This window comes from Oryx dammah, unplaced genomic scaffold, assembly GCF_014754425.2.
Source record: "Oryx dammah isolate SB20612 unplaced genomic scaffold, SCBI_Odam_1.1 HiC_scaffold_25, whole genome shotgun sequence".
Classification (NCBI taxonomy): domain Eukaryota; kingdom Metazoa; phylum Chordata; class Mammalia; order Artiodactyla; family Bovidae; genus Oryx; species Oryx dammah.
In genome coordinates this window covers 96,968,363-96,992,660 of record NW_024070209.1, presented here as the reverse complement: position 1 = coordinate 96,992,660, position 24,298 = coordinate 96,968,363, and the positions used below count along the sequence as shown (strand labels likewise).

Genomic DNA, 24,298 nt, shown 5'->3' with positions numbered 1-24,298 from the left:
TCAGCAAATACTCAAGCCCACCCACGATGGGCCGGCTTTGGGGCAATGGCGCTGGTGTGTGGCTGGTGGTGGGCGGCTCCTGTGGACTCAGGGCGCTGAGGGCGCTGAGTTTCAGGGATCTTGCAAGCTGGCTGCTAAACACGGCCATTATTCAACTTAAATTGTGTTAAAAGAACAAAGGAACTAAATATCAAAATTCAACCATTCCTCATTATTTTACTACATTGACAATTCTCCATATTCTTGAGGTAATTTATATAGTGTCTGTGTGTGTGTGTGAGGGGGAGATTGTGTAATAGCGGCTCCGAATGCTGTGTGCTGAGGTGTCACACGGGAAGCTTGAGATCAGTCATGGTGGGACTATTTACACTGTGGAAATTAGCAAATGCTATAAATCAGAGGTTGATTTTTTATTTTGTTGATGGTCTGGAATTAAAGTGATGGAGAAAACATTAATAATGGAGATTAAAATTAAAAGAATATTGTCCAGTGCTGAAATTGAAAGAAGTTTTAGTTTAATAATTTGTATGAGGGTGAAAAATAGTTTAATAGATCACATGTCAGATTTAATGACAACAAACTTGGAAAAAGAATGAACGGGTTGAGATATAATTCCAACTGTAAAATAGTGGTTGAACTGCAGCCAGCGGTTGGCTATGAATAAAGGAAAATCAGTGAAAATTAAAAGAGTGGGACACGACTGAGTGACTAATTCTTGCTTTTTCTTAGTGAAAACAAAAGTGTTTTATGAGAGCCAATTGACTAAATGGACTTTGAGATAAAAAGCATTGTATATTTTATTATTAGTTACAAATCATAAGCTATTTATATTTTTATAATCAGTAAAATTTATTTTTAAATTTTAAAACATTTTTCATCAGAGGCTTGCTCTACAATGTTGTATTGGTTTCTGCTGTACAACAATGTGAATCGGCCATAGGCATATACTGGCCCCTCCTTCCTGAGCCTTCCTCCCACCCTCCCCCATCCCACCTTCTAGGTCATCACAGAGCGCCAGGCTGAGCTCCCTGTGCCATACAGCACCTTCCCACTGGCCAGCTGTGTTTCACATGGTACCGTATACAACTCGGTGCTACTCTCTCACTTCATCCTGCCCTGCCCTTCCTCTGCTGTGTACACAAAGCTGTTCTCTAAGTCTGCTCTATGCTGTTCCCTATGTCTGCCCTATGCTGTTCCCTATTCCTGCCCTGCAAATAGGTTCATTAGTACCATTTTTCTAGATCCCATATATAGGTGTTAATATACGATATTATTAGTAAAATTTATAATCAACTGATGTCCATATATATATGAATGTGTGTATATACGCATACCCATTTTCCAAAGATTATTGATTACACACTTACCAGCACTCTACTGGTACTACGTTAGTGCATAAGATGCTAGGGTCTGTCCTTACAGAACTGTCAGTGTGGGGGTGGGGAGTACGCAGCCTCCCACCATCAAATGTGATGCCCTTTAGGATGGAGCACCGGCTGGCTTGGCAAGGCCATGGAGAGGGTGTGGGACTGACCCGGAGGAGGGAATCAGAACAAGACCCGGTGGGTTATGCGCCTGCGGTAGAAGACACCTGGGAAGATCTTTGTTCCTGCATCCCTCAGTTTTGCTCACATTGTCACTGGGCATGAATCTGTCCATCAGTCATAGTATGCGGGACACAAGTTCAAACTGAAGACAGACAGCAGCAAAGGAAGAAAGCACTACCTCAAGCTCTTAACTGTTCTAGCCTCGGACTGTCCTTCTGTGACCAGCGGCCCAGGCTCACATGGAGGACTTCCGTTTCCGGCTACGCGCTGCTCCCCTGCCGCCACCAGCAGGTGCTAAGGAGGGGTGTTTTGCAGCCCAGAGTGTTTTGAACCCATACCGGAAAACTCAACCTAGGACTGTTTCCAGCTCTCTCATCTCCACACACGTGTGGTGGTGTCAGCATCAGTCTCGCCACGAAGGTGTCCTGGCCCGCCTGAGACCTCGTGGTGCTGGGGCACCCGAAGCCCCTCAGACAGAAATAAACCCCAGCTCTACTCACCCTAGAGGCCACGAGCTGTAGCTGAGGCACGACGGCCGTGTGGACCAGGTTCCCGTTCACCACCAGGCGGATCTCCATGGAGTCGGTGGTGAAGGCCAGCAGGTAGGGGAACGCACAGACTGCAAGGCAGCGGGGCGTCAGCGCCCAGCCCAGGCTGCGGCTGGGGCGCTGCTGGGGCCCTCTCACACCCACCTCGCTTCTCTCCCCTTCCTCTGCTGCGTCTCTTCCTTCGGGGGCGCATGGTCCTTAGTTCTAAGAAAGCCTCCCTCAGCCGCCCAGCGCCTGCCCGTGGAGGAGGGCACTGTCCCGGCTTCTCCCGCGTTCCTCCCCCACTACAGTTCCCCACCTCATCTTCCGGGCACACTGCCCATCCGGGTCCCCAAGACCTTCCCCCTGTGGTCCAGACACGCCCTCTCCTGCCCATGTGCCTTCTGTCCAGGAACCTGGCCTTTACTCCTTCATTCCCTGTCCCTGAGTCACCCTCCCCCTACGCTCCTCCTGTCTGTGTGTCTGGGCAGGGGCTGCATCCTGTTCCTGCTCTCCTGGTTTCACCTGTGACTCTTCCTACCGCTCCCACATCTCTAGCCTTGATCTGTCCAGTGGGTCCTTAGTGCCGTGGCTCAGACCTGAGACCCATTTCTAACCCTCCCCTCTCTGTCTTACCATAACTAATCTGCACCCAAGCCATCCGGTCCTCCCAGTACCTGGCTCCATCCCTCTGCTCTTCAGTTAAAACTCTATCATGTTTACCTATCAACAAATGCTTTTGAGGACAATGATGTTAATATATGTGGCTCTGATCTGACTCTTGCCAGGCAGATTGCCCAGCTGTGGATCCTGAACCACAGTAACGAAGCACCACCAAAGCACGTCCTGACCTTTCAGTGGCAGGTCAAGTACCAGAGTTTCTGTGACTCTAGACTTTCAAGCTTCAGAATGTGTAAGAAGGCTGCTGAGTGCATTATGCTTCTCTCCCAAGTCAGTCAGAGGTTCAAGGATGGAATCTTTCTAAATTCTCATATTTTAGAAGTCAGAAAGTGAGGCCCAGAAATGAAAGGATACTGCAAGATACCCAAGTACTGAAAACAGATATTTAATTGCTCGCAAAGGCTCACATCCTCAGGCACTGAGGAGACCTGGGAGGAACAATGGGAGACAACAGTCCCGAAGGGGAGCAAAATGAAGAACAGTTAAAGAAGACTGTTTATATTCATTATACTCAGAGAATTCATGGAAAATTTAGTGGTAAGCCAGCGCTTACATAGGATGGAACAGTTCAGATGTGTCTTTCTGGGGGCAGACCATGATGACAAAAGGTTTCCTTACCAATCGCACAGGGAGCCTGGTTCCAACAGAACTGGAAATCTGACGCAGAGGGTTGAACCAAAAAGGAGCCACCATTAAACGGGCAAACCTTTTTGTAGATGCAACTGTCTGCAACGAAACAACAGCGACTTATTTTTGGTGGAGGCGACACTCAGGCAACTGTAATCAGATAAATGAGACACAGGCCACAAGAAGAGCATCCTATCTGTTCTGAAAGCCAGCACAACCACTGCCATGCTGCCAGATTCTCAGGGGCAGAAGGCAGGCAGAGCCAGAGTAATATGTCGTCATAGCTGCCATTTTTTGGAGAATTTACTATGTGCCAGGTGCCAAGATTTAAAACATTTTCCCCTTTAACCTGTACAAACTTATGAAGTAGATGCTGTTATTACGCTCATTTTGCAGATGAGAGAATCAAGGCAAGGGGCGGTGAAGTAGCTTGTTCATGGCCGCACAAGTCCTGCATGGGGGACAGTACTGGTTGGTTTGCAGACAAGAAGGGGCACTTGATGGCACCCCTAGATGGAAGAAGCTCTCCTACAGGGGATCATTCCCCAAACCTCACTCAGCAGGACATGTGAGGTGGGACTCATACACTCCCTGCAACATTTTATAATGAAAACTTGAAGCCATATGCCTGTATCACCTTTGTGAGCCTGAGCCAGCATTAAAGTAAGGCCAGGTTAACTCAGTTATCAGGTTCTTGGCCCGCTCTGAGCTCTAAACACAAGTCCAGGTGGTTCAGACCCTTGTAGAGTGAAAAAGTTTACCAAGAAACCAATTCAGTTCAGTTGCTCAGTCATGTCCAACTCTTTGTGATCCCATGGACTGCAGCATGCCAGGCCTCCCTGTCCACCACCAACTCCTGGAGCTTGCTCAAACTCATGTCCGTCCAGTCAGTGATGCCATCCAACCATCTCATCCTCTGCCGTCCCCTTCTCCTGCCTTCAATCTTTCCCAGTATCAGAGTCTTTTCAAATGAGTCAGTTTGCCGCACCAGGCGGCCAAAGGATTGGAGTTTCAGCTTCAGCATCAGTCCTTCCAATGAATATTCAGGACTGATTTCCTTTAGGATAGACTGGGTGGATCTCCCTGCAGTTTGAGGTACTCTCAAGAGTCTTCTCCAACACCACAGTTCAAAAGCATCAATTCTTCAGCTCTCAGCTTTTTTTATGGTCCAACGCTCACATCCACACAAACGGAAAAACAAAGGCCCCTTTTATTGCAAAAGCCTGCCACGTTTTAGCCATGCAAACTAGTTTTTCAATTATTTTTAAAAACAGCTTTACTGAGATATAATTTATATACCATAAACTCATCCATTTTAAGCATTCAAGTCAATGAACTGTAGTCTGTTTATAGAGTTAAATAACATCACCGCAATCTGATTTGATAACATTTTCATCACCCTAATGAGAAACCTTGGGCCCATGAAGCAGTCTCTCCCTGTTCCTAGCGTCAGAATTGACAGCTGTGGCCCCTCTGTGAGAGGGGAGAGGTCACAGAGCCAGAGCTGCTGCGGAGGCCTGCAGTGTGGGGCCAGGCTGGGGCGGTGGCCGAGGCCATCTGAAGTCCTGCCTGTCTATCCCCTGGAGCGTCCTGCAGGGCTCAAGCGGAGAAGGCAATGGCACCCCACTCCAGTACTCTTGCCTGGAAAATCCCATGTGTGGAGGAGCCTGGAAGGCTGCAGTCCATGGGGTCACTAAGAGTCAGACATGACTGAGCAACTTCACTTTCACTTTTCACTTTCATGCACATGAAAGGAAATGGTAACCCACTCCAGTGTTCTTACCTGGAGAATCCCAGGGACTGGGGAGCCTGGTGGGCTGCTGTCTATGGGGTCAGATACGACTGAAGCAACTTAGCAGCAGCAGCGGCAGCAGCAGGGCCCAGGGGCTCCTTTGATGAAACCCTTGTGCCTTGTAAAGCAGTTTCCTTATGCTGTTTTATCATAGTTCTTCTAACAGAGTGAGTGATTAGGACAGAAATTCTTATCAGGGTCAGTTATTGCTTTTGCTACAGCGGACTCACTAGGGGAGGAAAAGAAACCTCACTCTCAAAGACCTTGCTCCTGAGAAAACAAGTGCCCACGAAGGACGCCCAGGTCTCCCAGCAGTGCCCCAGACCTGCTGGGCTCACCTGAGGTTGGCTCACGCCTCTCCCCTCTGTCTTATTTTCCTTTCTCCAGCGTATCTTTCCCAACAGCCTTATGCATGCTGTTTATTCTACATTTTAGAAAACAAAACCCTTTGCCCTCTCTTCCTCCTCTAGCTGCTGCAACCTTCCTTATTCTTTTCCCTTAAAGCAAAATTCTTTGAAAGGCTTGTCTGGACTCCCCAGCTCCACTTCCTCTTTCCCAAGCTCTCCTGACCTGTGCAATCAGGCTTTTGTCCCAGCCCCTGCCTGCCTCACAGGTGGTCACACAGGCCTGGAGGAGGTGACTGGACTGCAGTCCAGAGGTCCTGTCTCCCCCTTTTCCAATGGGATCCGCCCCAGGGAAGTAGAGGGGTCTCCCTCCCAGTGATGAGAGCTGGTGGTCTCACACCAGCAGGTCTCTAATTCAAAAAAGAAGCCAAGAGTGTTTCCTGAACTCCAGAGCTTGCAGCCCGTTCACACCCGTGCACGGGCACCCATGCACGGCTGGGCCCAGAAGGGTGAGCTCACGGCATCCCTGGCAGTGCCTTCCACTGTTGTGTCTCCAGAGCCTGACACAGCCTGGCACAGAGAGGGCCATCCCTTGTAGTTAAATGGGCCCTGAATGGGGATGAGGGGGACAGGAGTCTAAGAAAGTCACTGCCCTGGAAGCAGCTCAGTCTATGACCTTCCCTGCTTTGACCTTCCCCATCCAGCTGGTGAAGAACAGTATGTAGATTTTAGTTTTAAAACAAATTTCTCTGAAGAAAAGTCCCTTTTGGCACGTGCAAACATTTTTAACTTATCTGAGAGAAAAATTTATGTATAGAAAACTCTGGGTTTCTGGAAGTTATATTTTAGAAAGAAGCAGACTTATAAAAATCAGCTTCAAACTTGGGGAAAACAATCTCCTTCCACAGCTCTTGGCTGGAAAGGGCCTTTCCTGTGGGTGTCAGTGACCAAGACAAGAACGTGGACTGAGATGAGCAGATGGGTGTGCACTGTGTGGGGGACGAGTTATAGAAGTCAGCTGGTCCCTGGATCCCCAGGTACCTGCCAACCTGCCGAGAGAAAGAGGGAGATGGAAACTGAAAGCCAGATGCCTGACCCAAAGCAACAGGAGGAAGTGGCGAGGTCTGGGGAGACTGAGTTAGGTCTGGGGACCCCCCTGGGATTGCCAAGGCCTGACCCACGTGAGGTCAAAGATCATCTTCTGATGGCCGGTGGGTCTGTGAGAACAGATACATGCTGATCACATCCTGAGATGAAACCAGGGCCTGTAGCCAGGAGGTGATCAAAGCCTGAGGAGGTGGAACTTTTAAGGGGCTCCAGGAGCCAGAGGCCCAGTGTGGGACCACCCCCTTAAATCCTACCCCCCACCTCAGCACTGCCAGCTGACTCGGCTTCTAATTTTGTGTAGAGAGCTTGCCATCCACATCGTTTCCATGACCCTCTTTCATTTTGGGACTCACGTTCATGGTCTAAAACTTGCTCTCTTTCTGTTTTTCTTTACCACCTAAAATCACCCCAGTTGAGCAGCTGGAAGAAAGAAGTATTAATATCTATATCAGTTTTTAAAGCCATAAGTTTTTCAAATAGGTTTTTCAATAAACTAAAAAGACCACACTTTAAAGAGATGAACATCTTACAGAAGTGGCCGCACACAGGTGCGCGCCTACTCTCTGTGTCCCTGGAGACCTGGGGCAGAGGGTGGTAGCAGCTGCAGCAGCCCAGCCCTCTGAGTGCTGGCAGCTGGGCAGCAAGGATCCACGCCAGAGCACATGGCCTCTTGCTGTCACCCTAGGTGTGGCCCTTCTCATCAGATGGGCCAGAAAGACCTGCTGTTTTGAGGAGGGTTTTGACAGACCTGTGGATGAAATATCCTAAAAGAGCGATTTATTTGGTGAAGTTCTTTGCTGATTCCCCATAAATCTTGAATTTTGAAAGAGGAAGTTTACCCAATAAATTTCTCTATGGAAAATTACCATTCTTACTAATCAAAGATTAGTAAGATTAATTAATCATTGTATCTACATTAATTATTAATACATTAATTAATCAATGTATCTGCCCCATGTGCTATAACCAGCATCACCACTCAAAACTGATACAATTCTAGGCTGAAAAAAAGGTTTTATTTAGTTAGACTGCATAGCCTGGATCCAAGAAAATATCTCACTATCTTTAGCTTTAAAAAGATCCTTTTTTATTGTGGTATCACATTAGCTTTTGAAAAGCTGCAAATCCTTAAGTCCTATTTGATATCTTTGGTCTGCCTGAAACCCATCTGCCACCTGACCCAAACTAATCCAGCTGAGGCCAGGCATGCCAGGCTGAGGCTGATTTCATTAACATCTGAGAAATAGCAAAAAGGGGAAGAGTAACTGTCAGGGCACTGGAGTCAAGAGGGCCCCAAATGTCAAGAGAACCTGGGCTCTGACGTTTGAGAAAGTCTGTTCACCGCTCAGGTGCCTTATCTCCAGGTGACAGATAGTAACAGAAACTGGGTTTTTTTTTGGACTCCGAAATCACTGCAGATGGTGACTGCAGCATGAAATTAAAAGACGCTTGCTCCTTGGAGGAAAAGCTATGATCAACTTAGACAGCATATTAAAAAGCAGAGACATTACTTTGCCAACAAAGGTCCATCTAGTCAAAGCTATGGTTTTGCCAGTAGTCATGTATGGATGTGAGAGTTGGACTATAAAGAAAGCTGAGCGCTGAAGAATTGATGCTTTTGAACTGTGGTGTTGGAGAAGACTCTTGAGAGTCCCTTGGACAGCAAGGAGATCCAACCAGTCAGTTCTAAAGGAAATCAGTCCTGAATATTCATTGGAAGGACTGATGCTGAAGCTGAAGCTCCAATCCTTTGGCCACCTAATCTGAAGAACTGACTCACTAGAAAAGACCCTGATGCTGGGAAAGATTGAAGGCAGGAGGAGAAGGGGATGACAGAGGATGAGATGGTTGGATGACATCACTGACTTGATGGACATGAGTCTGATAAGCTCCAGGAGTTGGTGATGGACAGGGAGGCCTGGTGTGCTGTAGTCCATGGAGTTGAAAAGAGTCGGACGTGACTGAGCGACTGAAATGAACTGATCAGAAACTGAGAAGTCGGTGAGCAGTGGCTGGGGCTGATGGAGCCCAGCGCGGGGCACATGATAGGGGTTCCCTAGATGGAAGCCCCACACATCCCAGAGACACCCCAAAGCGACTGCTGTACCATCTCACTGAGAGGTCTGGGTATTGGGAGATCCAGGTGGGAAGGCAATTTTTAGCTGCACCCTGGAGTGCAGTTAAGGATCCAGGAACAATGCACCAGATAAACCTAAAGCTAAGTCCCTGTACATTGTCCAGAAAGAAAAAAACAACAGTGGATTTTAGCAGGTGGCGATCAAAACACATCCCTTACTTACAGTTGTAACACAGGAGCAGACCGGCTTCCCCGTCTTCGTACACATCAATAGCTGCAACGAAATTAACCTGCAATGAGAATGGGCAATGGTAGTGGGCAGGCTGGACACTGACACTAGGAAAAGACGTTCTCAAGTTTCTGTAAACTCAGGCATGACCGCAGTCCATGGTGTGGACTTTCTCATCATCTTTTCAAACCCTTTAAGAAGCTCTATAGGGGAGAGCTCTCTCTATTGGCAGGCCTCCCATTTATACAGCAGGCTCCAGTCCACCAAGCTTTTCTCGCCAGTTATTCCTTTCACTTCCACATCAACCCTGGAAAGTAGATGGGATTGCATCCATTTTACAGATGAGGAAAGTGAGGCTTAGAGAGGTGGAGTCACTCTAGTCCCTCAGTGAGGAGGTGCTCCAGCCAGGATCTCTACCAGGTCCCTGGTTCTTTTCCAACCTCAACACCTTTGCCCTTCAGCCACACTGCCTCCTGCCTCAAACACGGTCTCTGAATCTCCAGATCACCAGGTCTGCACTTCTTTTCTCCCTTTTCTACTTCTTTCACTTCCTGGGAGGCGGCTTGACAAGATGCAGAGGGTGTTGGAAGCCCCAGCTCTGTGGCTTTGGTGAGCCTCTGTTTCTGCTTTTGAGAAGATGGTTCTCAAGCTTCAGTCAAAACTCCAAGCCTCTAAAAATTTCTTCTTTCGCTGCCTCACTTGTCTTCTCAGCCTTCAGTACCACCAGGGACGCTGCCCTCTCTTAAGCTCCAAGAAGGTTTCCTTCTCTCCAGACTCTGACCATGGCTCATCTCTCCATCCATATCTGCACAACCTCTGACAGGGGACAGCTCCTCCCTCTGGCTTCTCTTCCATTTCAGATTCTTCTTCCATTTATTGGCTCTTCTCTCATTTAGAAAAAGCCCCAGCTTGATAGTTTTGGATTTTACTCTGCTCAAAATCTCTAAATCTACAACCTCAGGCACACATTCTGAGCTCCAGCCCAGGTTCCTAAGTCTTTTGTTCTCTCAAATGCAGTAGGTTGAGAAGAACTCAAGGGGCTGGGTGGGGGAGCAGACAGGAGCAGGTCAGACAGCCCTCAGTTGCCAGCACCACTTGCTGCCTCTTGTGGTTTGTGGTAAACGGCCCTCTGGCCCCAGGTCTCCATCTGTAAACTGGTGTAACAATAATCCTGACACTGCTGGACTGTCATGAAAATTCCATGAAACAAGGCAAACATTGATGCACAGGGCCTGACACAATCAGCATTCCACGGAGGTCTCACATGACAGTTTCCTTTCAAGCCTCCTCCTTTCTTTTAGCAGAGCTACCCTCAAAGTCTTGGAGGGGTTCCTTTCTCACCCAAGTCCAGAGTATCCTCTTCCTCATCTCACCCCTGCTGCACCCTGGGCTCGGCCCCACCTCTGGACTCCTCCCCACCTCCAGGCGCGGCCATTGTCTCCCTCTAGCTCGGCTCTCTCCAGCCCCTTCCAGCCTCTGGGCTTCCCCATTTCCCAACCCAGGCCCTCTGCCCAGCTGGCCCTCACTGCTCTCACCCAAACACAGCCTTCTCCTCTAATCAGTCTGGCATTGTACGAGTCATCATTAAACACACAGAAATGAAAGGACAGGGTCTCACCCCTCGACAAAATGTCAGAAAAGCTTACAAGTACATAAAATAAGTTATAGTAGAGCCCATACCATAACCATGAGTTGCGGAGGCTCTGTAGGGGTGGGAGACAGTGAGTCCTAGAGGTCAAGGGTGTTGATTCTAGGGTCAGAAGGACCTGGGAGTCAAATGCCAAATACTTCCTCTGCTGCTATGTGTCACAGCCTCTGTTTTAATTATCTACAGGGAGTGCACTGCCGTCTCAGGTTCACTTGCTTGCTGGCACTCTCCTCCATGCTGGGCCCTCAGCTCTACGAAGCAGTGGCCTCGCTCCGCTATGTGACCCCCTCAGTCCCTGGATCAGGACCTGTCAAGTACCAGGAGCAGAGGGCATGCTACCTAGAGGCACGACCATGTTAAATGAAATGCCAGCCCTGCCACCCGAGAGCAGTGGGCACGTGGTCAGGGGTTTAACCTCACGGAACTTCAGGGTCTTCATCTGTAAAATGAGAGAGGCTGGAACATCTGCCTCTACGGGGCTGAGGGTTCCAGGAGGTCACACAGGGCCCAGTAAATGCTCTATAAATGTCAGCTGCTGGCATGACTTGGCTCTGGAATCTGCACCACTGGGGCGTATCATGGGAGGGAACAGCCCTCGGGCCCCTAGAGGGAACCCTCTGTCCGTCCCCAGCACTCTGACTTGAATCACTTCCTCCTTGGTGTCCCCAGACTTGTCAGATGACACTGATGTCAACCAGTGGCTTCCAGCCCTCGTGGGTGCTGTTGTGTCTGCTCTGCACTTTCTGAGGGAGCGGCCAAGCACCACCAGCTGTGTAACCTGGACCTGCTCTCCTCTTCGGGCTGTTACGGGGCTGTGGCTGCCACATGCTGGGTTTGAGGGCACAGTCCTGGGAGGCAGGCAGTCTGGGCTCAAGTCCTGCCTCTGCTACTTACTGGCTGTGTGCTTGGGGTAAATAAGTGACTTCTTTCTGAGCCTCAGCCTCTTTTTCCGCAGAAACCGGGGAGAGAATAGCACCTGCCTGTCAGGGCTAAGGGGCCAAAATTTGGGGTCAGTGACGATAGCGTGGACTTAATCACTCCCTCCTCAGGCCCTCAATCGCATTTCATCAGACCTTCATTAATACTGAGCATGGTGAGGCCCGGTTCACATGTACATGTTATATGTACAGATGTTGATACAGATGTTGGTATAGATGTTAGCTCCCGGGCAAGGGACCTCAGAGGAGACATTCATGCAGGAGACATTCTTGACCAGGTGAGGACCTGAGAATTCACTGGGAGAGCTTTTAAAAGATACATATTCTGGGTTCTTGCTTCTGGACATCTTGATATATAGTAGGTCAGGGTAGGATAAAGACATTCACCTTTTATTTTTTACTTGATTAAAAATAGTTTATCTTATTGCATTTTAAAATAATAAAAGTAATATATGGTGGTGGTGAAAATTCGAAACACAGACTTGTAACAAGTGAAAGAGGTTGGGACTGTGAGGTCAATGTCCAACCTTCCCACGTGATTCCAGGGTGAGCTCTCAGTGAAGACCAGCTAGGGTCTGGGCAGACAGTCAGGACGGGGACCTGGGCCCAGTGAATAAGCCAGAGACCCAGATCCTGTTACCTCCCTCCGGAGGAGGCCTCTGTTGGGGAAGGAGGCCAGAGCTGGCTGTTGGATCCGGGGCAGTACGTCGGAGTTGGCCTGTTGGTAGAACAAACTTGGTGTTGACTTTCAGAAGGCTGCTCTGGTGCTTCCCAAACAGCTCCTCTCTCCAGCTAGGATTGTCTTGGACCTGAGGTGGGTTTGAAGATGGCAACGGGAATAGAGGGGTCTTGGCTGAGACGAGAGGAGGGGCGGAGGCAGGAAACCAGGCCAGCCTGGCCAGCGTGGTGGCACATGGAGGAGGCAGGCATTGAAGGCTGCTTGAGGCACTAATCGCCGGCGAGTCCAGGAGGGTCGACCTCTCTCCTGCTCCACTGAGCTCAGGGCTTGTCCTGCAGGAATGTCTTGGTGAGAAGTAACTCTGTTTCTGCAGGCCGCTTCTACCGGCTCATTAGTTTGCTCATTTCTCTAGGGCTTATCTTTCCAACCAAACAGTAAATTCCACCCAAAGACAACACTGTCTCAGCACCTCTGCCTGCTCAGCAAACATAGCCACTGAGGATTAACTCAGTGGGAATATACACACTGACCCACTCAAATCCCCAGGGTAGTGCTTAACAACACAAAGATGTTTTTAAGTGTTTTTTCTTAGAGAAAAGCTTTGCATCTTTGTTTTACAAAGCATGTTGAAGAAAAGACAGAGAATTTTGGAGGTTTCTCATACCTTCCAGCAAAACAAAGCACAGAAGTCTCAAAGAAAACTGCTTTTAACTCTTTTCCCCCTGGATCTTCATGAATCTTAACAGAAAAAAATCCACAGACACACTCATGAATTATCAAGGTATTAAATATAAGTAAATAACAATAATTTTCAGGAAAAGCGGGTTCAGTCTTAGGAAACTGGTTGCCAGAGAAGGATCGATTCAACAAAGATCTTTTAAGCCATGCTTTTTCTGACTCCTATGATTGGTTGTACAGATTGTATTTTTTAATTTAAAAGAATTTAATTATTCATTTGGCTGCACTGGGTCTTGGTTTTGGCACTCAAGATCTTCAATCTTTTTGGTGGCATGCGGGATCTTTCATTGCAGTATGTGAACTCTGAGTTGCGGTCTGTAGGCTCTAGTTCCCTGACAAGGGATCAAACCCAGGACCCCCTTTATTGGAAGGGTGGAATCTTAGCTACTGGGCAGCCAGGGAAGTCCCTGTCCAGAGTTTTGAAAAGCAAGAAGGGGCTAGAACTTTTAAAGGCCAGATTGGGCTCTGAGTCCTTAGAAGACAGCCTTGGGAAGAGATGACAGGTTCCCAGTTGCTGGGATAGAGGGGACCCTCCTGGCCTTGCTAGGAAGAGTGTCAGGAGAGCTTCCATCTCTTGGGTCTATAGTAACATCACCTGGGGGAGACTTATAGTCTACTGATTCCCATCCCATACACCCAGGACTCCTGGTTTAACTGATCTGGGTATATCAGAGCACCGATCTGTTTAAAGCTTTCTGGGCAATTAGAGCCACAGTTGAGAAGCAGTGTGTACCAGTGGTTCCCAAATTTGCCCACATCACCTGAGGACCATCTAAAAATTCTAAAGCTCATGTCACACCCAAAGCTGGTGAAATTGCTGGGGGGTGGGACACAGGGCATCGGTAGCTTTGAAGTTCCTCGATGACTTCAACGCCAGATGAATTTGGGTGCTACCAGTATACACACATGAAAGGGCAGACTGAGCTGTGATTGATAACAGCTGAAGATAAGTAGGCCTCTTAATTATATCTAGATGTTTCTTTTTCTGATTTTTGTATTTCTTAAAATTTTGCTCTCAGGTGTTTTCTTTAGAGTAATCAGCAACTTTAGTGAATATTTATGTAGGGCTGGTCCAAATTTAAATTGTATTTTTTTAGTTCTTGTAAAACATAATTAAATTCCTCACTCTCTGACACATCTGAACAGGACTGGGGGAAACTCTCATCAGGAATGACACTCTCCCTGGGCGACATCCTTGTTCTGCCCTGTTCTTGTACCTGAGCTGGAGTGCTGGCCCTGCACCATGCAAACCTCCAGGGGCTCAACTGTCATCAGGCCTTGCCCTGGTTCCCAGCGATAAGTGGGCTAAAGAACTCTGTGAGCTGCTTGTCAGGTTTTGTCCAGATCCAGCACATGGCTGCCCTCTGTGCAGCTCAGGCCAGGAGGTGTAGACCCCCCAGTGCTGATCTGCTTTTCCTCTCTCTCCCAATGGTGTTTCATCCCATCTTCCTTTCCTAATGCACCTCTAAGGGAATGGAGACTCGGGCTGTGCTCTCCCCCACCTTCCAGCCCTGTGCTGTGGGTCTGCAGTGCCTCTGAGGGTCACCTGACTCTCCAGAGGCCCTTCTAGCACGAATTACCAAACAAATGTTCTCATTACTCATTGATTTACAGTGAGTTTTGACACTTCATTCCTCTTCTGTTGGAAAGGATGGAATGGCAGGAGGAAGTGTGGAAAAGCTAAAGAGGGCAATGGGCAGTTATATGATATTGAACCCATCTGACCTACAAAGATGGCAGCTTCACATGGTACAGCCTAAATATGTATCACAGGTTACAGATATGATAAAGAGCACACAGTTTTAAAGAAACCCTTATCATGGTCTCGCAAAGTTAGAAGGTGCAGCTCCAGTCCTTTTGGTTCCCACTCGCCCCCACGTCCGTCAACTCACCCTGCTGGCCTCCACGTGGTGCAGCCTGAAGGCCTCCCCCGTGCTCTCGTTCACTACATCGAACTGGTGCCGGTAAGCCACACAGATGAGGTTGTCGCTCTCCTCTGTTGGCCCATCTACCAAGGTCATCACCATGGGAGAGTCAGACAGACAGATCTCCTGTGTGGTGGACAAAGATGGAGGAGAAAGGGGTGAGGACAGAGCAGCCACCCCACTGCCTGCCCCCATCCAGGAAAGGCCCCCTTGAAGAAGGAATTCATAGGGCCTGGACTCCATCTTAGGCCTGTTCATGCTGATCATGCTCGGCCACCTTTCCAAGACTCTGAACTCTGTGTTTAGTGCCTGTGAAAACAACAGAAGGATAAGACTCCGTCCAGACAGGGGAACCTTGAAGATCATATCTAGGTTACTTATCACCTAAGAGAAAACATACACTAATCACCCCTTCCTCCAGACAGGCCATAAATTTTTCTGTATCTATCGGAGTGTAACCTTGGGTTTATTGATTATTGGCTAATTGTTTGACTGTTTGAGCACATGAGCATATAGCACGTGAATGATGGGGTTATTGGGATTGTATTTTCCTTGGTTTATGTAAGTCTCAAGGAATTTGGAGTGGTCGGTTCAGACATGTACACATGGGGTATAAAAGATTTTCACAAATGCTGGTCGGGGTCCTTGGCTAAGAGGAGACTCTGCCTTGGGCCCGCCGGTGTAATAAACTGCACTCCACTATCTGCACTGTCCTTCTGAGTGAGTTTGTTTCCCGGAACGCGTGGCTACAACACCCTCATTTCCCCATGCCGCCACCCCTCAGGCCCGCTGCTTCTGCAGAGTCCTGTGCCAGACTGGGGCAGGGAAAAGAGGGGCAGGGATGGGTTAGACTGTTCCTTTCTGCAATCTGTCCTCAAGGCTCAGACCTCTGTTCATGCAAAGGGGAGAGGCCAGGAGACAATTTCACAAAAGAGATTCAACAGTGTAGTCTGTGTTAGCCCTCAGAATGTCCGGTCCTTGTCTTGAGATTTAATAATAATAATGAACATTTTGGCCAACCTAATACAAACATCATGAAATGATCACCACAATAAATTTAGTGAATATTCATCATCTCATACAGATACAAGATAAAAGAAAAAGAAATTTTCTTTTTCCCTTGTGATGAGCACTCTTAGAATTTACTCTCTTAACTTTCATATATAACATTCATCAGTGTTGATTATATTTATCATGTTGTATATTATATCCCTGGTACTTATTTATCTTATGATGGGAAATTTTTACCTTCTGACCACCTTCTTCCATCTCACCCTCCCCTCAACCCCTGCCTCTGGTAACCATGAATCTGGTCTCTTTTCCCATGAGTTTGTTTCTGAAGTGTAATTGACTTTCTGGCTGTGTTAGTTTCTGGTGCCCAGCATGATTCCACGTCTCTATATATTTCAAAGTGATCCCCCCTAGAGCAGCATCTTTAGGTGTTTACAATGTGAATGAGCTGGATGGAGTCGGAAAAACTCTGCCTTAGTCTCCCAGGGAAACCAGGGCCACAGGTGAGAGCTTCCCCAGTTAGTTACTGAACCACAGGGCAACCCCAGTGGATGACAGACCCTGGATGGAAGGAGGGAGTCTGCCTCGGGACACCTTGGCCAGGAGTGACACAATTTGAAGGAAAAAACCTACCCTGATGTACTGGAATTCTTCAACAGGTGACTCTGACAGGGGAGATAACAGTGACATGCCAGTCACGCCACTTGGCTTGTTGTGTTTCCTTGTGATCAGAAGCAGTTTATTCCGAATGGCAACAACAATCCTCAGCTCTCTGCTATGGTGAGTGTTGATGGCATACAGGTGGCAGCCTAGGAAGAGAAAGAAATGATGCTGAACACACAAGAGGTGGGAGCCCTCAGCTTTGACAATCTGGTGATATTTAAGAACCCTGGAAATTAAACATAAGACAGTGAAATGACTAAGGACGTTTTTGCCATGAGGCAAAGTGGGGACTTGAAATAAAAATTAGGTTGAGTTACAGAAAAATTAAGGAAGTCATATTCCCTCTATTCTAGAGTTTGTGGACTTAGATTTACATCCACTACATGACATGAATTAAACTGAAAGGTGAGCAGAGTTCCAGGAACAAAATTCTAAAAGTTTCTTTTCATAAGTTTGCTCACAGAGGTTAACTCACCTTCCAAACTTGTCAAATAAGACCTAAAACTTCCTCTAGCCCTCAACATGTTTCTCTATAACTTAAGCTTCTCTTAGGGAACAAGTGACACTACTTTTGTGATGTTTCCAAGTGAAAAAACAAATAAAATTCCTACTCAAAAAAATTTTTTTTCAGTAAAATCTGGGCAGTCTGAGAAAACGATTAATTGGATGAAACCAGCAAAATATGAAGAATTGAGTCACCTTTTGTTTTCTCGAGCTTGTTTTCTCTACAGTCACACTTGCCCTTCACGGCCTGCTTGCCCTCGATGCCCCTCTGCACAGCGCTCAGTCTGAAGACAAAGAGGCGGGCATCTTTCCCTGGTGGGATGAAGCAGATGGAGGAGATGGATGGAAAAGTAAGATGACCTGGAAGAACTGAAGAGGCGGACTGTGTAGAAAACTACTACTCAAGAAATCAGGATTTGAGATGTTCCAGAACTGGGGAGAAGCCCTGTATTGCCTTCACCTAACGATGTGATCAAGGATGCCCACCCCTTCTCTCCCTCACCATCCCTACCTCAGAGAACAAATGGGCTACCAAGGACCTGAGCCCTGGGCACCAGAAGAAAAAGCTGGCAGCGGTGATTCAGCCAGAACCCCGAGACCCTTGTGTTGGCCGTATGCTACATGCTCCCCTTCCTCCCAGAGAACATCCCTCGGGGAGGAGAAGCACCTTTGTCTGCTCTGAGGATCAGAAGGTCCAGCGCCTCCAGCACATGCATCTGCTTCACCGGCAGAGTCTTGTCAAACACGGGCACTGATGGGAGGTCGTCTGGAAAAGAAGCCTGGTTACCCAACGCCGCACCCAGCCCATACTCTCTAGAACCTATGAAATGTGCCTGTGGGTAGTTTTGGACCCTGTTTCTCCCTAGGTGAGGAGGTCAGCTTCTAGATCCTTCCTAAGGGCAACACAGAAAGTTCAAGCACTAGTCCCCTCTCAACTCAAAGAGGACTGGCATTTCTTTCCCAAAGGCATTCACACCTCCGTACAGGGAGCGCAACAGCAGGGCCCCGAAGCTAGAGTCTTCTCCTCAATGTTCATCCAAGAAAAGGCAGCATCTCTCAATCCCAATTTTGGCTGGGATTATTCCAAACAACCAAATACCAAGTTTTAAAAAGTGCTAATACACTTAGTCATTTCTCTTAAATATGTTCTGATTTTTTTGGTGTGTCATATTTGAAACCACGTCACATCTTAGGTTATTTTGCATACGTCTCAAGAAAGTAAAATTAGAATTTCCTTTTGTATTTAATAAACCCCCTATTCCAACATGGCCTATGTCTGAATCAATAGTAGTTTACCTATCATTTTTCAGTATTTCTCCATATAGGAATATGAAATATTTTTAGACAAAAATAAGAGAAATATCAATTACATTTCCAAAATAACATGAAAAAACTAATTTCAGTGGAAACATCTGGGAAGATCTCAGGGAAATGGATGATTTAGAGACACAGCAAGTACGTGTAGGATTTTTTAGAAATATTTATTTGGCTGCATTGGGTCTTAGTTGTGGCACACAGGCTTAGCTGCCCCACAGCATATGGGATCTTAGTTCCCTCAAACCCATGTCCTCTGCATTGGAAAGCGGGTTCCTAACCACTGGACCACTAGGGAAGTCCTGGGTTTGTTTTTAAGCTTACTTACTGGGATCTTTAATTGCTAGCAATTACTTTGCTGCTTTGGATGGCATCACCGACTCGATGGACATGAGTATGAGCAAGTTCCAGAAGCTGGCGATGGACAGGGAAGTCTGGTGTGCTGTAGTCCATGGGGCTGCAAAGAGTCGGACCCGACTGAATGACTGAACTGAACTTTGCTATTGGGAGTCCCTTGGGCAAAGAGGACTTAACGAATTTAGGCAGTTCCATAAGTAAAGAGCTTCCCTGGTGGCTCAGGTGGTAAAGAATCATCCTGCAACGCAGGAGACCTGGGTTCAATCCCTGGGTCAGGAAGATCCCCTGAAGAAGGGAATGGCAATCCACTCCAGTATTCTTGCCTGGAAAATCCCATGGATAGAGAAGCCTGGTGGGCTACAGTCCATAGGGGCACAAAGAGTCGGACACGAGTGAGGGACTAACACTTTCACTTTCACTTTAAGCAAAGGGTCTGTTCTGAACTTGACACAGAATCAGGGCAAGGCAAAGATGTCCCAGGACGTATAGACATTTTAGGCATAAGTGTCTAGGTGATTCTTTACCCAATTCTTTGAAGACCCTTAGGTCCTCAAGTGTTCTGCTGTGGGTTTGGGTGTTTCCTTAATTATAATTTAGGTGCAGAAGCCCTAAGGATCTCGACTCTTCCAGAAACCTGTCTGTTTGGGAGTTTATCCCTCCCTGGATGGTGCCCAGGAGGGGGCAGAACTTTCGTCATTAGGATTAGTAACAACACCTACCCCTCACCCCGACCCTGGGGAGGAGTCTCCCGCTCCTGCAGCCCAGTGAGAACACTGGATTTGTCAGAGAACAGAGCCTGCTAAGCTCTTATGAAACAGATGGCTTGTCTCTAGTCCTTCATGATGGGGGTAGCCCATCAAACACTGTCCTTCCTCCAATACCTCAAGCTTTCCCAAGCAGATTCATTCTGACGCTCTTTGTGGTTCTGTGGGGGCAAGACTCCTTTTTTCAAACCATGAGATGATCATTCATTTCACTGCCCATCTCTACATTTGACTAAATAACTATGATTGTTTCATTAAGGCCACGCATTTATGCCCTGGGCTTCCTACATATCAGGCCTTAATGCTAAATGTTGTAGGTGTCATTTAATGTAAATGTCCCACAATGACCCTATTAGGTAGGAATTTCTAATATTCCCATTTAACAAATGAGAAATCCAAGGCTCAGAGATGCTGAGAAATTGTTGAAGCACGTGTCCTGAACTTGTGGAACTGAAGTCCATGCAAGGACAAAGTCTGAGCTCTTGGCTGGTGTTGTAACCTAAAAACAGCACTGCATGTCCATGGACTGATGGGGTAAGCAAGGGAACAACCCTGATGTTCAGGTGGCTTTGTTGTTGCTCAGTAGCTTAGTCATGTCCGATTCTTTGCAACCTCATGGACTGCAGCACACCAGGCTTTCCTGTCCTTCACCATCTCCAGGAGCTTGCTCAAACTCATGTCCATTGCGTCAGTGCTGCCATCCAACCATCTCTCCCTCTGTCATCCCCTTCTCCTCCTGCCTTCAATCTTTCCCAGCATCAGGATCTTTTCTAAGGAGTCAGTTCTTCACATCAGGTGGCCAAAGTATTGAAGTTTCAGCTTCAGCATCAGTCCTTCCAGTGAATATTCAGGACTGATTTCCTTTAGGATGGACTGGTTGGGTCTCCTTGCAGTCCAAGGGACTCACAAGAGTCTTCTCCAACACCACAGTTCAAAAGCATCAATTCTTTGGTGCTCAGCTTTCTTTATAGTCCAACTCTCACATTTATACCTGACTACTGGAAACACCATGCTGCTGGTGCTAAGTCACTTCAGTCGTGTCCGACTCTGTGCGACCCCATAGACTGCAGCCCACCAGGCGCCCCAGTCCCTGGGATTCTCCAGGCAAGAACACTGGAGTGGGTTGCCATTTCCTTCTCCAATGCATGAAAGTGAAAAGTGAAAGTGAAGTCGCTTAGTCGTGTCCGACCCTCAGCGACCCCATGGACTGCAGCCTTCCAGGCTCCTCCATCCATGGGATTTTCCAGGCAAGAGTACTGGAGTGGGGTGCCATTGCCTTCTCCAGAAACACCATAGCTTTGACTATACAGACATTTGTCAGCAAAGTAATGTCTCTGCGTTTTGATATGCTGTCTAGGTTGGTCATAGCTTTTCTTCTAAGGAGCAAGCATCTTTTAATTTCATGGCTGCAGTCACTATCTGCAATGATTTTTGGAGCCCAGGAAAATAAAGTCTCTCACTGTTTCCATTGTTTCCCCATCTATTTGCCATTAAGTGATGGGACTGGATGTCAGGATCTTAGTTTTTTGAATGTTGAGTTTTAAGCCAACTTTTTCACTCTCCTCTTTCACCTTCATCAAGAGGCTCTTTAGCTCTTCTTCGCTTTCTGCCATAAGGGTCGTGTCATCTGCGTATCTAAAGTTATTGATATTTCTCTCAGCAATCTTGATTTCAGCTGTGCTTCATCCAGACCGGCATTTCTCATGATGTACTCTGCATGTAAGTTAAATAAGCAAGGTGACAATATACAGCGTTCACGTACTCCTGTGGCTAGATAGGTTTATATATGGCACAGGAAGGAAGAGGAGGCAAGGATATGAGAAAGTGATGTGGGTTCAATGACTGTTTCAAAACTATGGATTCCTTCTTGTAATCTCCTTATGAAGAAACCATCTTTTAGATGATCTGGCTTTTCTATTACCAAAATAAGACAAATGGTGATAGCATATTTATTCAGTATTTGGTCTCTCTTCAGAGCAGGTTTTGCTACACTTAGAAGGCAAAAAATTTTTAATAGTGACCTTGAAAGGAGCAGATTCTCAAGGGGATGAGTCTAATGAAATTAAGCAGAGGCTAATCGGATAGAGTGGAACTTGCCCTGAAACGAAATGGGGAGATTCACTAATGGAAACAATTCGTAATAGAATTAAGTGTAGACAAGACAGAGGTAAACAAAGAAATAACAAGATAATTAAGGCTTAAAAGCACAACAAAGAATACAAAGAAAGCCTTAAGGGTTATGCTCTTCTCAGCATAAGCAAACAGGGAAGCATACTGCAAAATCAGGACATGAAAGCATCTGAGCAATACATGTGCGCTGGTGGTGGGCATATACGGCTGCCACCAGCATAGACAATGTCCCTCAAGTCTGAAAGAAAAGGACTTCCTGGCAATCACAATAATCCTTATATCTGACACTTCCATTAGATTTTGTACCCATAAAGATGAAAATTTCATAAAGGGACTTGGGTAATCTTGGTATGGATTTTATATTTACAAAGAAGCAACTCAAATAGAATTTTTTTCTGTTTTTAGACAGGTCTTACAAATAATCATGAAATACTTTCTCTTTCCTAAAAAGGCAAACAGGTAGAATTTGACATTCTTTTCATCATAAACATTTTCATAATTATTTGTCCAGGACTATGGTTTTGGAAATCTGCATCAAGCTAAAGATGGTAACATTGGTAGAGTTTACTTTAACTTTAATAAAATGTAGTTGGCTAAGTGGAGAGAGCACCGGATGAGGAATCACCTCTGGGTTCTGGTCCCAGAAATGCCACTAGTTAGCTGTGTGGTCTTGGGCAAGTCACATAATTTCTTTGAAAGAAAAGTGAAAGTGAAGTGTCTCAGTCGTGTCCGACTCCTTATGCCCCTATGGACTGTAGCCTACCACACTCCTCTGTCCATGGGATTTTCCAGGCAAGAGTACTGGAGTGGGTTGCCATTTCCTTCTCCAGAGGATCTTTCCAACCCAGGGACTGAACCTGGGTCTTACGCATTGTAGATAGACTGACCAGGTAAGTCCTAATTTCTTTAGGCCTCTTTTTCTTTATCTGCAAAATTAAGAGATTAGACTAAGCCTCCAAGGTCTGTTTTTGTTTTGCTTTTAAATAAATTCTTTTGTTTGGTAATTTGCTACTATCCTTTAGATGTCCAAGGAGCAGCAGTTGCGGAGGCACAGGAGGGCCAAGAGGAGCTGCTCCACGTTCAAGGTCAGGAGGGGTGGTAGTGAGGAGATACCCCTCGTCCAAGGTAAGAAGCAAAGGGTGCACTTTGCTAGAGCGGCCGTGAAGTGATACCTCACATCCAAGGTAAGAGAAACCCAAGTAAGATGGCAGGTGTTGTGAGAGGGCATTAGAGGGCAGACACACTGAAACCATAATTACAGAAAACTAGTCAGTCTGATCACATGGACCACAGGCTTGTCTAACTCAATGAAACTAAGCCATGTTTTGTGGGGACACCCAAGACAGGCGGGTGATGGTGGAGAGGTCTGACAGAATGTAGTCCACTGGAGAAGGGAATGGCAAACCATTTCAGTATTCTTGCCTTGAGAACCCCATGAACAGTATGAAAAGGCAAAATGATAGGATACCGAAAGAGGAACTCCCCAGGTCGGTAGGTGCCCAGTATGCTACTGGAGATCACTGGAGAAATAACTCCAGAAAGAATGAAGGGATGGAGCCAAAGCAAAAACAATACCCAATTGTGGATGTGGCTGGTGATAGAAGCAAGGTCCAATGCTGTAAATAGCAATATTGCATAGGAACCTGGAATGTCAGGTCCACAAATCAAGGCAAATTGGAAGTGGTCAAACAGGAGATGGCAAGGGTGAACACTGACATTCTAGGAATCAACAAACTAAAATGGACTGGAATGGGTGAATTTAACTCAGATGACCATTGTATCTACTACTGTGGGCAGGAATCCCTCAGAAGAAATGGAGTAGCCATCATGGTCAACAAAAGAGTCTGAAACGCAGTACTTGGATGCTTTCTCAAAAATGACAGAATGATCTCTGTTCGTTTCCAAGACAAACCATTCAATATCACAGTAATCCAAGCCTATGCCCCAACCAGTAACACTGAAGAAGCTGAGGTTGAACGGTTCTATGAAGACCTACGAGACCTTTTAGAACTAACACCCAAAAAAGATGTCCTTTTCATTATAGGGGACTGGAATGCAAAAGTAGGAAGTCAAGAAACACCTGGAGTAACAGGCAAATTTGGCCTTGGAATACGGAATGAAGCAGGGCAAAGGCTAATAGAGTTTTGCCAAGAGAACGCACTGGTCATAGAAAACACCCTCTTTCAACAACACAAGAGAAGACTCTACACATGGACATCACCAGATGGTCAACACCAAAATCAAATTGATTATATTCTTTGCAACCAAAGATGGAGAAGCTCTATACAGTCAGCAAAAACAAGACCGGGAGCTGACTGTGGCTCAGATCATGAACTCCTCATTGCCAAATTCAGACTTAAATTGAAGAAAGTAGGGAAAACCACTAGACCATTCAGGTATGACCTAAATAAAATCTGTTATGATTATACAGTGGAAATGAGAAATAGATTTAAGGGACTAGATCTGATAGAGTGCCTGATGAAGTATGGACGGAGGTTCATGACATTGTACAGGAGACAGGGATCAAGACCATCTTGATGGAAAAGAAATGCTAAAAAGCAAAATGGCTGTCTGAGGAGGCCTTACAAATAGCTGTGAAAAGAAGAGATGTGAAAAGCAAAGGAGAAAATGAAAGATATAAGCATCTGAAAGCAGAGTTCCAAAGAATAGCAAAGAGAGATAAGAAAGCCTTCCTC

At 46.7% G+C, this 24,298-nt stretch overlaps 1 protein-coding gene across 2 annotated transcripts in view; it reads right to left on the bottom strand.

The window, feature by feature from the left end:
* GARNL3 (GTPase activating Rap/RanGAP domain like 3) overlaps positions 1-24,298 on the bottom strand; it is a 144,517-nt gene that overhangs the window by 6,749 nt on the left and 113,470 nt on the right. Inside the window, exons 19-25 of one of the 2 annotated variants that reach the window (XM_040225155.1) lie at positions 17,705-17,803; positions 17,233-17,349; positions 16,504-16,679; positions 14,827-14,985; positions 8,926-8,992; positions 3,374-3,481; positions 2,048-2,166 (exon numbers count right to left, since the gene is read on the bottom strand). In XM_040225155.1, coding sequence (XP_040081089.1) covers positions 2,048-2,166; positions 3,374-3,481; positions 8,926-8,992; positions 14,827-14,985; positions 16,504-16,679; positions 17,233-17,349; positions 17,705-17,803 — 845 coding nt within the window. The remainder of the gene's footprint in view (positions 1-2,047; positions 2,167-3,373; positions 3,482-8,925; positions 8,993-14,826; positions 14,986-16,503; positions 16,680-17,232; positions 17,350-17,704; positions 17,804-24,298) is intronic. The other variant, XM_040225156.1, reaches the window with a different exon arrangement.